General features: G+C 34.5%; 1 protein-coding gene across 5 annotated transcripts in view; it reads right to left on the bottom strand.

Annotated features, from left to right (window-relative positions):
• synrg (synergin, gamma) overlaps positions 1-16,471 on the bottom strand; it is an 81,708-nt gene that overhangs the window by 58,020 nt on the left and 7,217 nt on the right. For 3 of the 5 annotated variants that reach the window (XM_056474519.1, XM_056474520.1, XM_056474521.1), the window contains exons 2-7: positions 11,571-11,611; positions 11,313-11,437; positions 8,916-9,043; positions 8,725-8,830; positions 6,721-6,832; positions 4,273-4,572 (exon numbers count right to left, since the gene is read on the bottom strand). In XM_056474519.1, coding sequence (XP_056330494.1) covers positions 4,273-4,572; positions 6,721-6,832; positions 8,725-8,830; positions 8,916-9,043; positions 11,313-11,437; positions 11,571-11,611 — 812 coding nt within the window. The remainder of the gene's footprint in view (positions 1-4,272; positions 4,573-6,720; positions 6,833-8,724; positions 8,831-8,915; positions 9,044-11,312; positions 11,438-11,570; positions 11,612-16,471) is intronic. The other 2 variants (XM_056474522.1, XM_056474523.1) reach the window with 1 other exon arrangement.

Here is a 16,471-nt window from a genome sequence, read left to right as displayed (position 1 = left end):
ATTTAACATTTTGTTTTTGTGCAGATCCATTTTCATGAGATTGTGTGTGAATCATGTCACAACAAATGTGATATGCTAAGATTTATTCTCATACCAGTATGGTCACACTTACCTCGGACAGTCACACCACATGACAAAAAAGTCAGAAGAGATCTGTAAACATTATCGAAACCTATGGGATAATATCTATGATAATATCTTGTCAGAGGAACAACATAAATGTATATCTTTTTAACAAATACCAATTTTTCTAGTTGATGACATCATGGACAGCTAAAAATTCATATCAGGTCATTCACCTCTATATTAATATATAAATATGTAATTATATATGAATATGACAGGATCACGGTGTCATGAACAGTGAAGACCAAGCAACATCTCCTGCTTATTTGAGAACCAGACCAAAAAAGTTATGTGCACTTTTGTCAACAGTTTTATAATCAAAGATGCAGCTATTTATGTTAAAACAGCTCGGCTGGAGTGCTGACAAAATTAGTCTTCATTTCTATTTTGATTTACTTTTTAAAAATGGTTCTACTCTGTTTCAGCTGACAGCAAATACAGAGTGTTTATTAATGAATAATATTTTGAAAGAAAAGAATTATGGTGTAGTATCGGTGTCATGATATTTAATTTAGGTATCGTATCAAAGTCAAAATTTTGGTATCATGCAACACTAGTTGATAGTGTATGAATTGGGAGTAAAAGCCCGTTCTTGCATTCACTGCCACAATTTTATGACAACCGTGCTGACCTTTTTGCTGCACTGGAAACAAAAACTAAGCCCAACTCATAACAGGCAATCAAACCAATTTGTATAACATTTAATTATTAACATTAACATTTTACTATTGCATTTTATCGTTAGCAAGATGTTCGGTTGGATCAAACAGTGAGTGAAGTCATTCAAGCAGTTTACTTAAGGAAAGCATCCTGTTCAGGACGTGGCTGACTGTGTACCTATTCTGTCATAGTTAACTAAATGTTCTATTTGGAATATAATGCGTCCTTCATCTCGAACAAGAGGGCAGGTTATAGGTTAATAGAGTCAGTTTCCTACTGTGACTAAACCACTTCACTCAGAGAATCAAAACCCCTCAGAGAGTTAGGCAAGCAGTTATGTCATCGGGAATTTAACATAATTACAACCATAAATTCACTTTTATAAATGACTGTTTTAATCACTGACTGCTTTCACAGAGCCTGATGTGTAATAGGAAACATTTAAGGAAGATACAGTACAATTGGCTGACAAATGTTTTACAAATGCCCTTAATTTTACTCACACTAGTGACAGTGTGCAACAATAAAAAACGTACTGAGCAATAGACAGTGGTAATCATCCCAAAGAGATCTTCGGCTCTTAAGTTCTTGTTCAAATCAAATTATGTTGAAGTAGATATCATGGCATAAATTCTATGGTTAAACTCCATCAAACATGCACATCCATGCTGGTTTGTTTCTGAGCTGCTTATCAGAGTGCTGTCACAATCGGCACAGAGCGCATGTGCTGGTGTGCTGATAGAACGCCAGCTTAAATTATAAGAGCATATGGGACGCCATCTGCAACCTGACAAAACTGAAGGGAGGTGGAGGGTGACGGCTGAGTCAGAATCACTGCGCAAATCTCACAGATGGTGACCATCATATCTGAATCAGAAACCTCGGCAGACTTTTGACTCTACATCAAGAACAAGCAGCAAGCTAGTGTTTAGGGGCAAATTCTTAAAAAATGTTTTCAAACTGTAAAATTGTTTCATCAGTGAAAGTTCCTTGGCTGGCGACAGCCCCAAAAAGTTCAGCAGATGAAAGACAATAACTTGTAACTAGTAGCCACTCATATCAATAGAACTGTTATTATAATAGTATTATAACACAGATGTGAATGGTTTCCAGTTACTGACATTCCTTAAAACACCATCTGTTGTGTTTACCAACAAGGTGAGAACATTTTCCTTTTTGTTTTAACTATAGCCTTAAATCAGCTGTAAATGTGACTCACTGTTATGTGCAAGAACTTGTGCCAAGTTAATTGAAAGGGAAGGTGATTTTAAACAACCCCAATTTCTCCAACCCACCAAAAATGAAAAACATCAACAATAAATATGGTCGGTCATGTGCACACCACAAACTACAGCAGAAGCACTGCTGTAATCTATAGAAGAGATCATTTATAACCAGATGGATGTAATGGCAAAAAAAGCCTGCTGGGAAATGGAGGGCAGGTGTACACTGAAATTTTGTCCAGCTAGAATGATTAAAAAAGAGACCCTTCTGAATTATTCGCCACACTATGAATTTGTTTTTCTTTTTCAAATATTTCCCAAATGATGCTTAACAGAGAAAGGAATTTTTCACAGTATTTCCTATAATATTTATTCTTCTGGAGAAAGACTTATTTGTATTATTTCGGCTAGAATAAAAGCAGTTTTACATTTTTTAAAACCAAAATTATTAGCCCTTTTAAGCTATACTTTTTTTCTATTGTCTACAGAACAAAACATTGTAATAACTTGCCTAAGTACCATAACTTGCCAAATTAACCTAGTTAAGCCTTTAAATGGCACTTCAGCTGAATACTAGTATCTTGAAAAAATCTAGTAAAGTATTATGTACTGTCATCATGACAACGATAAAAGAAATGAATTCTGATTTCAATTGTATGTATGTATGTATGTATATATGTATATATATATATATATATATATATATATATATATATTCTCACACACACACACACACACACACACACACACACACACACACACACACACACACGTTACTATGCATGCTTTTAACTTTCATCTATTTGTTGTGGTGTTCACACTCTTTTAAAGGGCACCTATTTTACCCCTTTTTCAATATTTAAGATTTAAGTCTTTTGTGTCTCCAGAATGTGTCTGTAAAGTTTCAGCTCAAAACACCCATCAGATTATTTATTATAGCTTTCAGAATATTGGATTTTCTGCTCTAAACACATTGTAGCTGTTTTTGTTGCCTGTGCCTTTAATGCTAGTTCTCCCCGCTCACTATTTCTACGTGCCTGTCAGAGTGTGCCTCAATCTCCAGTAGCATCAGATAAACAGCAAAGTGACAGACATGAAGGAAGCAGATCTCATGTAACGCTTGTGAGAAATACTACAGTAAGAACTTTCCTAATGATGATTTGATGTATTTGTTGTGGAGTTAATTCAAGACTTTCTGCAACGATGAGTTACACACAATGTCGTTAAAAAGTTCACACACACGCACATGCACACACACACACACACACAAACACACACACAGCACGTGTTTAACTTTGCACTGTTTTTGTACGTCAAATGTGACAGGATGCACGTTAATATCCATGGATATCCGGATATGGATATCCGCTATGTTAATGTACAAAATAAACCTGATTCAACATCCACAAACTGGGATTGAAGCACTTTCTTTTATAATTGTACTGACATGCGGCTATGGTGAAGTAAAGATAGTAAAATTTAGGTAAATTATTACAAACATGCACTGTTTTAAAAACGTTTTTAACTTGTGAAACTCTTGATCACATTTGATGATGATGACTGATGATCACAGAGAGCTGAACAGATCTTTTAATCCCAGTTGCTTTGCGCGCGCGTGCTGTCTTGTTGATATGATTATACGCGTTACTACGGAGACATATTGTATAGTTAATAGGCAGCTGTCAATCAATTCAGTGGGCAGGTAAACCGCACTCCTACGTCACATTGCGGTGGGCCTCAAAATGGGAACATCAGGAAATTTAAAAAAAAGAGACTTGTTGGGTTTATATCAGCCCAATATGACTGTGGACGTGTTTATATCAGCCCAATATGACTGTGGACACACTATACCTACACACAGTTCTGTCCAAACAGCTTACAAAATATGATTTTCATCATAGGTGCCCTTTAATGGTTGCCAGCTTTCTATTTCTGCATATTATATTAGTTTGTAGAGTATGACCTTGAAAAATATTTTACATATGGTTTTATACATTTAAAAGTGGGTTGGTACGTTATATTTTACATTTATAAAGCAATGATGCATTAAAAAGCATCAAAATAACATTTAAAAAGTGACTATTTCTAAAAAAAAATTATAAAATAAGATAAAAACGCAGCCAAAAATGACCACGAACTTTGAAACAATAGTGTATGTTACTACTGCTTTTGAATGGACTACAATGAAGGCCCATTTGTTTTGCACACTAACAACAAGTGATGATATGACAAAGACAGACAGAGACAGTGAGAGGGGAGTTACCTTGGAATGCAGATTGTGAGCTGGAGATGACAGAAGAGTGTTGGATGGCAGGTGAGACAGGGAGAGATGAAGGGACAGAGTGAGGGAGAGAGGAGGACGGATGCTGGCCAGGCCCCGACTCTAATGGCTGGTTAACATGAGCGGCTCTCAGTGAAGGGGAGGATGGAGGGCGGGGGGGAGAGGGGAATGAGGAGAAGGCATCGACGGGGCCCTGCACAAAGTCACTAAACTCGTCGTCGTCATCGGGGAAAGCAGGAGGAAGGGAGTGAGAGGTGACAGAGGAATGAGATGGCGATGAGTCTGCAAAAACCAAACGAGAGAGTGAGACAGACACAACACAACGCACATCGTGAGTTATGACCACACACAGACGGACTGAAAAAAATGAGAAACAGTTTCACAGACAAAAACAGGCGGGTGCTGAATTTCAATAAGGGCAGACACACCAAAACTCAGCCTTCAGATAAAAAAAATTGTCAACTGGAAATTTAAATGTAGTAAAAGACATTGGGAAATGTGTAAACAACTAGAAGCAAGGTCCAAAATTAAAGCCCAAAACTCACTCAGTTTATTTACTTGACACTTATTTTCAGGAGTTCACACTTGAATAATGCTCGAATGTGATAGCAGGTTTGTCCAAGGAGAGAACCCTGAGCTCGGAGATAGAGGAGCACAAGCTTCCGACCTGGTCAATGAGCATTAGGAGGGATTTAGACTGTTTTTTTGACTATATGGTTATAGGTTTACAACATTCTTTAAAATATCTTTTGTATTCAACAGAAGAAACTCAAAGGTTTGAAACCAGTTGAGGGTGAGTAAATAAATAATAGGTAAATAAAAAATTTTGGGTGAACTATCCCTTAAAACTGATTAAATATGACAGTAAAACGTTTTAGATTATTACTATTCCTATTTTATTTATATTAATCATATTTTTGTTACAGATAAAAGCAATATCTATTTATCCTGACAGCTGTTTTTAATTAAGACAATATTGTAAAATGTTTCTTACAATAATAGGAAGGGTTACTAGAATGATTTGTGAAGGTTCATGAGACCAAAGATTGGTCCAATAATGCTGAAAAATCATCTTACCACAATGGGAATGAACAAATGCAAAATACACTCAAATAGAAAACAATTTACATATATACATACAGTTGAAGTCAAAATTATTAGCCCCGTTTATTTTTTTCCCCAATTTCTGTTTAACGGAGAGAAGATTTTTTTCAACGCATTTCTAAACATAATAGTTTTAATAACTCATTTCTAATAACTAATTTATTTTATCTTCGCCATGATGACAGTAAATAATATTTGACTAGATATTTTTCGAGACACTTCTATACAGCTTAAAGTGACATTTAAAGGCTTAACTAGGTTAATTAGGTTAACTAGGCAGGTTAGGGTAATTAGGCAAGTTATTGTATAACTATGGTTTGTTCTGTAGACAGTCAAAAAAATTAACTTAAAGGGGCTAATAATTTTGAACTTAATATGGGTTTTAAAAAATTTTAAACTGCTTTTATTCTAGCTGAAATAAAACAAATAAGACTTTTTCCAGAAGAAAAAATATTATCAGGCATACTGTGAAAATTTCCTTGCTCTGTTAAACATCATTTGGAAAATATTTAAAAAAAAGAAAAAAAATTCAAAGGGGGGCTAATAATTATGACTTCAACTGTATAGTTGTGATGAAATAATTTTCCCTATATTTTGGATTAAATAAATGCAGCATTGTTGAGCAAAAAAGACTTTTTAAAAATTACAACATTTTACTGACTTTACTGACTTTTAAATTGTAATCTTTTTTGTAAGTTTCGAGTTAAATTCACCTGTAAACAGCAAAACGTTAATTTTGGACCCTGACAACTAATTGTCTTTCTAAATAATACAACAAATACAGTTACAGAAGTTGACTATAAACATTGTGAGTAATAAAAATCTAGTCAAATAAAAAACAAATCTTCTACAGGTATGAGGGGTGAAAGAGAAAGAATGTAAAGGTAAAGAATAATGCATTTTATGAAGGATGGAAAAAAGTACAAACATCTGGAGGGCCTCCTTGTGGCTGCTGGGGAAAAAACAGCTGTTTGGCTGAATAATGTGTTTGAAATAACAGTAACACTTTAAAAGAACAGTACACCCAAATATTACAATTCTATCATCACTCACTCGCCATAAACAGAATCAAGTGGAGTTCTTCAAACTCCACCTTTTGTGTTTCACAGGAAAAAAACATCAAGAAATGAAAAAGAACAAAGAGCAAGTAAATGATAAAACTGTGGGTGAACTATCCTTTTGTAGCCTTGTGTAAGTGCATCCCTGGTTAGGATCAGCTCTCGACAGCCACCTTGTCAAAATGTGTCTGGGCCTTGACGTCACAAGCTGAACTTTAAATGCGAACGGCCTGAGGGCTGTCAGGCAGCAGGATGTCACTGGATGTACCTGGTTTCTTTGACTGTGAAGATGGTGTTGGATGCATCTTGGCATCCCTGCTGAACCCATCCAGATTCCCTTTGATGGCCTCTAAGGCATCGTCACGACTCTTCTCCCCAGTCTGCACAAAAATAACAATTTTGAGTCTGGAAAAGCTGCAGTACGAGAACTAGTATATAGCAAGACAGTAATTTACTGAAAATCAGTGTTATTTTAATATCTTTGAGTATCTGCTGTTGTTTTTTAAAGGTTTGAATTAGTTTTTATATTTTCAGCTAAGACTTTCATTTTAGTTTATATTGTAGTTTTATTTTTATTTATTTTTTAGATATAAACGTATAAAATGTATATTATAAAATAAAAAAATATATATAAATATATTGGTATCATTAGTTTTTAGCTTTAACTTTAAGTTAAACTAAATGAAAGTCCTAAATATTTTCTTCATATGAATAAAATTTTTTTTAAAAAAGGACAGTTCGCTCAAAAATAAATATTGTTTCACTACCACTATCTCATCCTCAAGTGGTTGCAAACCTTTAGGAGTTTCTTTATGTTGATGACCACAATAGAAGATATTTTGACCAAAGCTGGAAACCTGTAACCATTGATTTCTATAGTAGGAAAAACAAATATTATGTAACTCAATGGTTACAGATTTCCAGCTTTCTTCAAAATATCCTCATTTTTGCTCAACAGAAATAAGTCAACAGGTTAAAAGCAAGTAAAGCATGAATAAATGATGACAGAATTTTCCATTTTGGGTAAACTATTCCTTTTTGGGGTGTTGGTCTTATAGTTATAAATAATATAATAGCTAAATATAATAGCAAGGTTCTAATTAAAATAAATACCACAGTAAATACCATTTATTCATATAATATACTATTATAAACTAATATTAAAATAAACTTGAAATTATGAAAATATATAGAAATAATATTCGATAATTAATGAATTATTTGGCAATTTATGATTGGAACAAAGTGTACAACAAACATTGTACTTTACAATGTTTCATTCCCTATTATTAGTTACACACATCTGAATCATTTATTAATCTCAACGTTATATCGAGCAATTACCAAATCATTATTAAATTCAAATGTTGTATCAGTTAAGATTATTTAACAGACTTGAGATGATATTAGAAATTTGTACTCGAATTAACTCAAATAAAAAGATGAATAAATACTCTAACACAGTGTTTCCCAACCCTGTTCCTGAAGGCACACCAACAGTACACATTTTCAACCTCTCCCTAATCAAACACACCTGAATCAACTTATCATAACATCAGAAGAGACTCCAACACCTGAAGTTAATGGGTCAGATAAGGGAGACATCCAAAATGTGTACTATTGGTGCGTGCCTCCAGGAACAGGGTTGGGAAACACTGCTCTAACAGCAGTATTACTCATTGTAAGTTCAGGTTTGTAAATGTGAAGAGTTTAGATGCAAAAACCTACAAAATGCCATTTGATATATTTCTCCTAATATTAACATTTTTCTCTAACTCTTGTGTGTTGGCTCAAAAATGTTACTTTCATACCGACGAATAAGTCATTTTCATTGTCTTTAAAGTGAAATGATTGAACAAACATAGGAGGCTGAGAAAAATGCTCATTGTAGGAGAAAATTTCAGATGGCATTTAGAGGTTTTTGCTTCTGAACTCTTCATGTATTAATGTTAACTGATGGGACATAACTGTAAAGTGTAACCAGTCATATTATTAATATCAGGCAGTTATTCAATAAATCACAACAGGACTCAAATTTAGAGCAGGACAATCCTGCTCCTGAAAGTGCACAGACCTGCATAAACGAAATTTAACCTTACTTAAACACCTGATCCAAGGAAAATCAAAGTTTTCAGACTCACTAGAACTTTCCTTCTAAGTGTTTAGGTGCATGCTGGAGTTACACTCTGTAGTAACCCTCCAAAAGCAGCACTGGACATCCCTTATTTATAAAGTAAATACGTTCATTTTATTGTCCTGCTGACTTCCTCACCTTGGGTTTGACGCTGCTGAGTAGACGCAGCTTCTGTTTCTGCTCTTCAAACTGTCTCCTCTTCCTGTCCTCCTCCAGCATCCGCTGCTGTTGCTCCAGTCGTTTTCTGCACACAGACACACACACACTGATCAGAGGCCAGGTCTGGTGCACAGACATATTTCTGGCAGCATCAAAACATGAAGTCTTACTGATGCTCCTCTGCCATCTGCTTCTGTATGTCTGCAGGGAACTGTGGCCCCGGGGCCCTCATGCCCATGAACTGAGGCTGACCCATGAACTGCATCCCAGGGGTCTGCATGCCCATAGCCATCCCACCCTAGAAACAACAGGAGAGAGTTATTGAGACTAATTAGTGTGTTTACAGTGCTCAACACAAATGATGCATACACCTCTCACCGATATCTCTTTTAATTTAATTTTCTATAGGATGCTATGTAATATTATATCTATGTGCATACATTAGCAGTACCCATTTAGTAGTCAGCACTAAAGCCAAAACTGAAACTAATCTAACAAAAAAAAAAATACAATTACAGTCCAAAATTGAGTAAACCCAAACTAATGTGTTAGGAAAAATATTACATACTGTAACAAAAAGAGGAAAAATCAAGAGAAGCTTAAAAATACATCAAATTTAATCGTTTTTTTATTGTTTGTTTTGTTTTTTTGCAATACTAGGTTTGAAATTGAATGTATTATTCAATTCAATTCCATAAACGTTATTGTCTATCCCACAGGGGTTTGAAAATTGTCTTTAGACAGAGGCTTACGTAACAGCAAAAACAGAAATACACTTGCACAATTATTTAAAAAAATGATTTAAAAACCAATGGCAGTGGGAATAAATGTCTTCTTCTACTTAGGTTTTTTTGCTAAAGGGACTTCTTACTGTCTGCCAGATGAAAGTAACTTAAAAGAACCATTTAAAGCAGGGGTCTCAAACTCAAATTGGCAGGGGGCCATATCAGTGACTGACAATTCATAGGAGGGCCGCTTTAACATTAGAGCACAAAAAAAAAGTGGAAACCTGATGTAATTGATGCACTCAGACAATCTACCCTAGAGTATATGCAATCAAAGCTCCTTCTTTTTGTTTCTTATTGTACATATTATAGGGGTAGTTTAAATTGCTATGAACATACTACAATTTAATAATAGGCATAATAATTATTATTATTCTGTCCCAATCAATTGTTGCTTAAGCAAAAGAGCTTTTTGTGACTTTACTGGCAATTGTTCTTCTCAATATCTTTCTTTTTTTTTTTTTTTTTTTTGTAAAACTACAACAAAGAGGGGGAAATTATTTAGTTAAATTTTACTAATGCACTTTTTTTTTTTTTTTTTTTACAAATTTTAATATGCATATGAGGAAAATCTATTAAACGAGATGAGACCCTTAGAATCGAATATTAGCAAAAGGATCGCACAACACGATAAGGTTTGCACAACACGATACAGGTGGTATAAAACTAATTATAATCAACTGACCCTTAAATATTTTCAAAAACAGAGCTTTAGTAAAAATAGATCCCTTACAGACATATCTTTCAACGTTTAAATCAGCCCCAGAAGTAATATGCATGCAATTTATATTATCTATGTTCACTGAAATATTGATAAAAATATTAATTTTCATTTATGCTGATCATTATACATGGATGTTCTTAATTATGCTTAAGCTAACAATGCACATGGTCGTATAAACATGTTAACGTTTCCTTTATTGAAATAAGGATATAATTAGCTTAAGTATCAACTGATCATGGATTAATTTTTGCTCCCTGTGGTAGGGAGCATGTACAGTACCTCCTTATTGTCGGTAAATTGCATGAGTTCTTACTTCAAATTTAAAGGGATGGTTCACCCAAAAATGTAAATTGTCAACGTTTACTAATCATTCAGTTCTTCCAAACCTGTTTGAGTTTCTTTCTTCTGTTGAAAACAAAAGAAGATATTGTGAAAAATGTTAGGGAAAAAAAAAGCTTTTTTTTACCTACTATGGATGTCAATGGCTGTTTTTGTTCCAACATACTTCATAATGTCTTGTTTTGTGTTCAACACAACAACAAAAAAAATCATAGCAGTTTAGAACCACTTGAGTGTGAGTAAATGGAAAAGAAATGTTCTGTTTTGGATGAACTATCCTTTTAATGGCATTCAGAGACAGAGAAAAAGTTTTGTAAAAGCTGCGTTATTGACCCAAACAATTCTTTAAAAAAATTAGCTTTGGAGCTGAAACAGAAGTCCAACATTCAAAATGCATCATTATAATATATAAGCCATAAGTTTCCCGCTAACATGTATTACATGTATAAAACTTTTGTTTTTTAATGATTGATTTAATGACATAACAACATGACAAATTAAATACTTACTGTTACATTTGCAACTTATTACTGTTTGTCATCACGACTGAGAAATTAACAGATTAATTAATAAAGTTTTATAAACTCTGTAAACAGTTTGCTGGGTTGTTGGTTTGCATGTAATGCTGGCTAACAGAATACTTCAATAATATTTTTTGAGTCGTCAACACATTGGTGTGCATGTAAATGTGCTCACTGTCTGCTAAAAACAAAACCGACCTGTATTGGCATGGCACCAGGCATCTGTGCTCCAAAATTCATTCCCATCATGCCTTGCATGTTAGGCTGCATGACCTGGACCATGGGGAAGCCCTGCTGCTGCTGTTGCTGCATGGGCATCATTCCTGCCATTAAATAACAGCTTAAGTAAGAAACCGAACAACACAACACATTGTTTTTCATTTCAAATGTAATACAAGTTGATTCATTGTAGAAAAGAGTCCAATGCAAAACACAGACAAAATGTCAGCATCTTACCTTGCGGTGGTCCAATACCCCCTCCAACAGGGTACATAAAGCTAGAACAGAAGAGACGGGCACATTCAATATTGTAGTCATTTACTAGCTGCCCATTTCAACCCCCTGAAGCTCATTTCAGAGTCAAGCTAATGTCTTTAAACTATTGCCCTCCGCATTCAGGAGACTGAGGGAAATTTCAGCTAAAGGCAAACAATCAATCATACAACAGAGAAAACATTTAGGGAAACAGCCCGAGTCCATTATACTCGAAGGTTCTTCAAGTCATTGTGCCCTGGAGGAAATCAAATCATTCCAATATTGGCCGTCACTGTTTTCACATCTAAGAAATACATTACGATGAAATAGAAAAAGAGTCTTTATGGAATGAAGGCAGCATTTTAAACATGGTTATGAGCAGTGGGAGATTATACAAAAGGGTTGTATAATAAGAACAAAGTATTAAAACTGATGATCGGTTTTAGATGAAAATTAGGGCCTGAGGAACTTTTTTCTGTATTCAAAAACATTTCAGTAATGAAAAGTTAACTGAAATTACTAAATTTGTTCAATTTAATAATAATAGCAGATGCTAAAACAATATGTGTGCTTAAGTTTGTGTAGCAAAATCACAGTCAAAAGCTGTTTAATATCCCCAGAAAAGAATATACATACATTCTGAATGGGTACACAACACAGTTTTCTTCCAAAATATACCATTCCATGACATACACTGTTGTGATATTTTATACAGTTATACAGTAGAGCTGCACAATATACTGTTCAATATATCGATATCGCTATGTGCGCATCTGCAATAGTCACACACAGAATGTGCAATGTTGAGTTTATAAATTGGGATTATAGTTGACCAAAAGCCACATTTTAATACACATGAGGTTTGTGAAGTCACTGCAGTGTTGAACTATAACGGAATCAAAGTTTTACTTTTTAATTTACAGGTGTTTCTAAGGCCTGTAAGCATTCAGGAATAAGAGAGTTAATGTATTCAGGCACAAGCAATTGTACCGTTTGTAACTTTAATAAAAATGAATTGTATTAGACTATTTACACAATGAAGACTACATTGTTACTTTACATTTGTTTTTTCAATTTCATTACCTGAATGCTGTCAGACTTCTCAGAAAACAATAAAAAAACACTGTACAATTCACTTTTATCTATAATTTGTCTAGATTTTATGAATGATTCACTCCCCTACAAAATAATCCCAAATCAGTCTAAATGAATGAATACTTTGCAAATAGAGCCGTTTAAACTACAGCGGGGTAAATAAGTATTTAATGTGTCACCATTTTTCTCAGAAAACCTATTTCTAAAGGTGTCGTTGACTTGAAATTGTAACCAGAGGTTGATATGAACCGAAGAAACACATACTGTATATGATAAGAAAACAAATCTAATTAGTTTACAAATCAAGTTATGTGCAATAAAATAAAGTGACGCAGGGAAAAAGTATTGAATACTTGTAGAAAGGGAGGTGTAAACAGCAGTGAAAGCTCAGACAGCCGCTGAAATCTCTCAGTAGTTATTCAGCAATCCTCTGCCCTAAGTCATTGTAAATTAATATTAGCTGCTCCAGTCCAACATCTACATTATCAGAATGATGAAGATGAAACCAGAGTGGACATTTCAGCAAGACAATGATCCAAAACACAGCCAAGGAAACTCTCAAATGGTTTCAGAAAAAAAAATCAAGCTGTAGAATGGCCAGGCAATCACCTGACTCGAATCCAATAAAAAAGTATCTGGTGAAAAGTCAACAGCACCTTTAGAAATGTGTTTTCTGAGAAAAATGGTGACGTGTTCAATACTTATTTCCCCAACGATATATGGCGAAACTGTATCATATCGCAAAATACAAATCACAGAAAATATTGCAATGTCATATGTTTCCAATATTGTTCTATTATACAGCTAATTATTTAAATGACTATAATATTCTGTACACATTTACCACATTGAGACAACCACAGTGCCCTATGAAAATCATTGACTGAAACTGATGGATAATTAGCATTTCTCTGATGAATCATTCTGAGCCGTTTCATACACACAACATGAGGGCTCATGTTCAACTTCATTCATTACAGTTGTGTTTTTTGGAACAGTTTAATGAACTGGGCAGAAAACAACATTACATTCATTCATTCATTCATTTTCTTTTTGGCTTAGACCCTTTATTAATCTGGGGTCACCACAGCGAAATGAACTGCCAACTTATCCAGAATGTTTTACGCAGCGGATGGCGTTCCAGCTGCAACCCATCTCTGGGAAACATCCATACACACTCATTCATACTCACACACTAAGGACAATTTAGCCTACCCAATTCACCTGTACCGCATGTCTTTGGACTGTGGGGGAAACCGGAGCACCCGGAGGAAACCCACGCGAACGTGGGGGAGAACATGCTAACTCCACACAGAAACGCCAACTGACCCAGCCGAGGCTTGAACCAGCGACCTTCTTGCTGTAAGGCGACAGCACTACCTACTGTGTCACCAACAACATTACACTTAAGCTCAATTAAAAGTTATCCAGTCAAGTAGTTTGGGGTCTAATATAATTAAATCCTTACTTTCTCAATCATAATCAAACCATTTTTATGGCAAATGAAGATTCCTACTTGTACTTTAGTACATTGTAAACCCAACAGTCAACTTTATCAAATGAAATTAGTGTAGTTAACTCAAAATTGACAAAGTTAATTCTACTCATTTGAAAAGAGTTTTGAGCTCAGTGTTGAAGGTAATGTGTTAATTAAATACCTCAGTACTTCAACTTAAATGTAGTAAGTTCACAGTACTCATATAGATTAGTTTTTTAACTCAAATGGTTTGTTGTAATCGGTTTCCTCAAACGGTTTGAGTTGCCTTAACTTACTGGGTTTTACAGTACTCAGTTGGTTTGAGTTCTCTTCATTTATTGGGTTTTACTGTGCTCAAATTGCTTCATTTACTCAAATGGATTAAGTTCACAGTACTCATTAGGATTAGTTTTTGAACTTAAATGGTTTGAGTTACCTTAACTTTTTGGATTTTACAGTGGAGTCACGTGACCACACTGTTTATTCTTCTGCGTCGAGACCCCTCAACAAGGCTGACGTGCGCCACTCAAAAAATTTGCAACGATGCGCAGTGCAAGCTCTGTGATTGGTTGGTTTAGTATCATTGACAAGTGTGGGCGGGGTCCAAGAGAGAGGAGCGAGCCTGTTGGAGCGAGTGTTTTTACAAGTGTCGAGTCTCGTGGAAGAGCCCCATATAGAGACTTTTAGTTTGTGTTTACCTTATGATTAAATTTGTTGCACGTCCGCAAGATCCTGCCTCTAAATGAGTAAGTTTGACTTTAACTTCGTGGTTTAACACCCATGAAGAAAGCGTGAATTTAAAATATTATTTACAGGATATACAAGGGCTATTTTATTTAAAAGAGACACTGCTTATGATTATTTATATTAAAAGTATAAAATAAGTAATCATTGAATATAATTTATTTTATTTCATAATTTATTTTTGTTTAAAATAAGTAGTGCAAGTTATTTATTTTCACTTTGTTTAAGAAAAAAAGTGACTGTTGGTTTTAGGCCAGTAGATAGTGTGTGTTTCCTTCAATTATTTTAAACTCAAGTAATGCTCCCTTTATTAAAGAATCGCTCGCTTATGTGAGCATATTTACTGTACAAAATGTGTCAGTGAGCTATGAGGGAAAAATTTTTATTAAAAAAATAATTGTTCATTAAATCACAATCGAGTTAAAATGTTCAATTAATCGAGATTTAGATTTTTAGGCCAAATGGCCCAGCCCTATGTGTACAGTCTTTTTTTAGATATAAAAAGTGGTATTCCTTGAGGTGAATGTGAACAAAGTATTAAAAAAATATTCAAAAAAGTTAAATAAGCAGAGGTTTATGGTTTTCTAGGGAGTCAAACAGTATTCAAGTACATAAATTGAACAATTAAATGTAAAACAACATGGTCATTAAAGTATAAATAATTTTTTTAATTATATCTTTAATAAATAATCTAATCCTGCAATGTGAGACTATTGCGGACACACACATTGAGATATCGATGCTCAAATGATGTATTGTTCAGCCCTATTTAGTATCTTCATTCATGAAGTAACTCGTCCACAGTTAGCCTATATTTTATTGGCTTTGCCAGAAGTCTAAAATGTGAGCTACAGTAACACTCCATGAGGCTTTCTGGCATAGCGAGATCTGTCTGTCTGTGTTGTATCTGTTCGCCTGCAGGCTCACAGCTTTATGGCACTCACAGAGACTCACTATGATGACACAGAGGGAGATGAAAAAAATAAAACACTGGATTAAGGCAGATTAACATTCAAAGAGAGATCTGCTGTGACATCAGATCACATCAATCCACCATTTTAAACCATCACTGCCAGCATGCATCCATTCATCCATCAGCAAAACTACAAAACCTAAGCAAACAGCAGTTTAGTTTTAAACAAAACGAATCATGTATCAATATTTGCTGAAAGCAGTTGTAAAATACAAAGAATCTTGCACTGTGGTGAGATAAAATAATTATAAAATAAGTGATGTAAAGATGATTTAGTTTATATGTTTTACGTGAACTGTTTTGAATAAATGTGACTAATCACAAATAATAAATCCTAACCACTATATATTCTAACTATCTAATGCTGAATATTTCATTGAAACAAATCTGCATTTGGTGTCATTTCTGCTAAATATTATGCCACTTCTTTCTGACTGAAATGACAGTGAGTGACCATATTCTGTTGCATTAAAAACAGAAGAGTGTGAATCTGTCAGTGTTTTATTAAGTTAGATGCCCCCAAAAAACTGATGAACATGAATCTGTTTTTTCCTTGATTGTTAGTACAAATTAAATCTCTATTAAGGGGCACTA

The sequence above is a fragment of the Danio aesculapii genome, chromosome 15, assembly GCF_903798145.1.
Source record: "Danio aesculapii chromosome 15, fDanAes4.1, whole genome shotgun sequence".
Lineage (NCBI taxonomy): Eukaryota > Metazoa > Chordata > Actinopteri > Cypriniformes > Danionidae > Danio > Danio aesculapii.
Note: the sequence above shows the minus strand (reverse complement) of the source record. Positions and strands in the feature narration are given on the sequence as shown.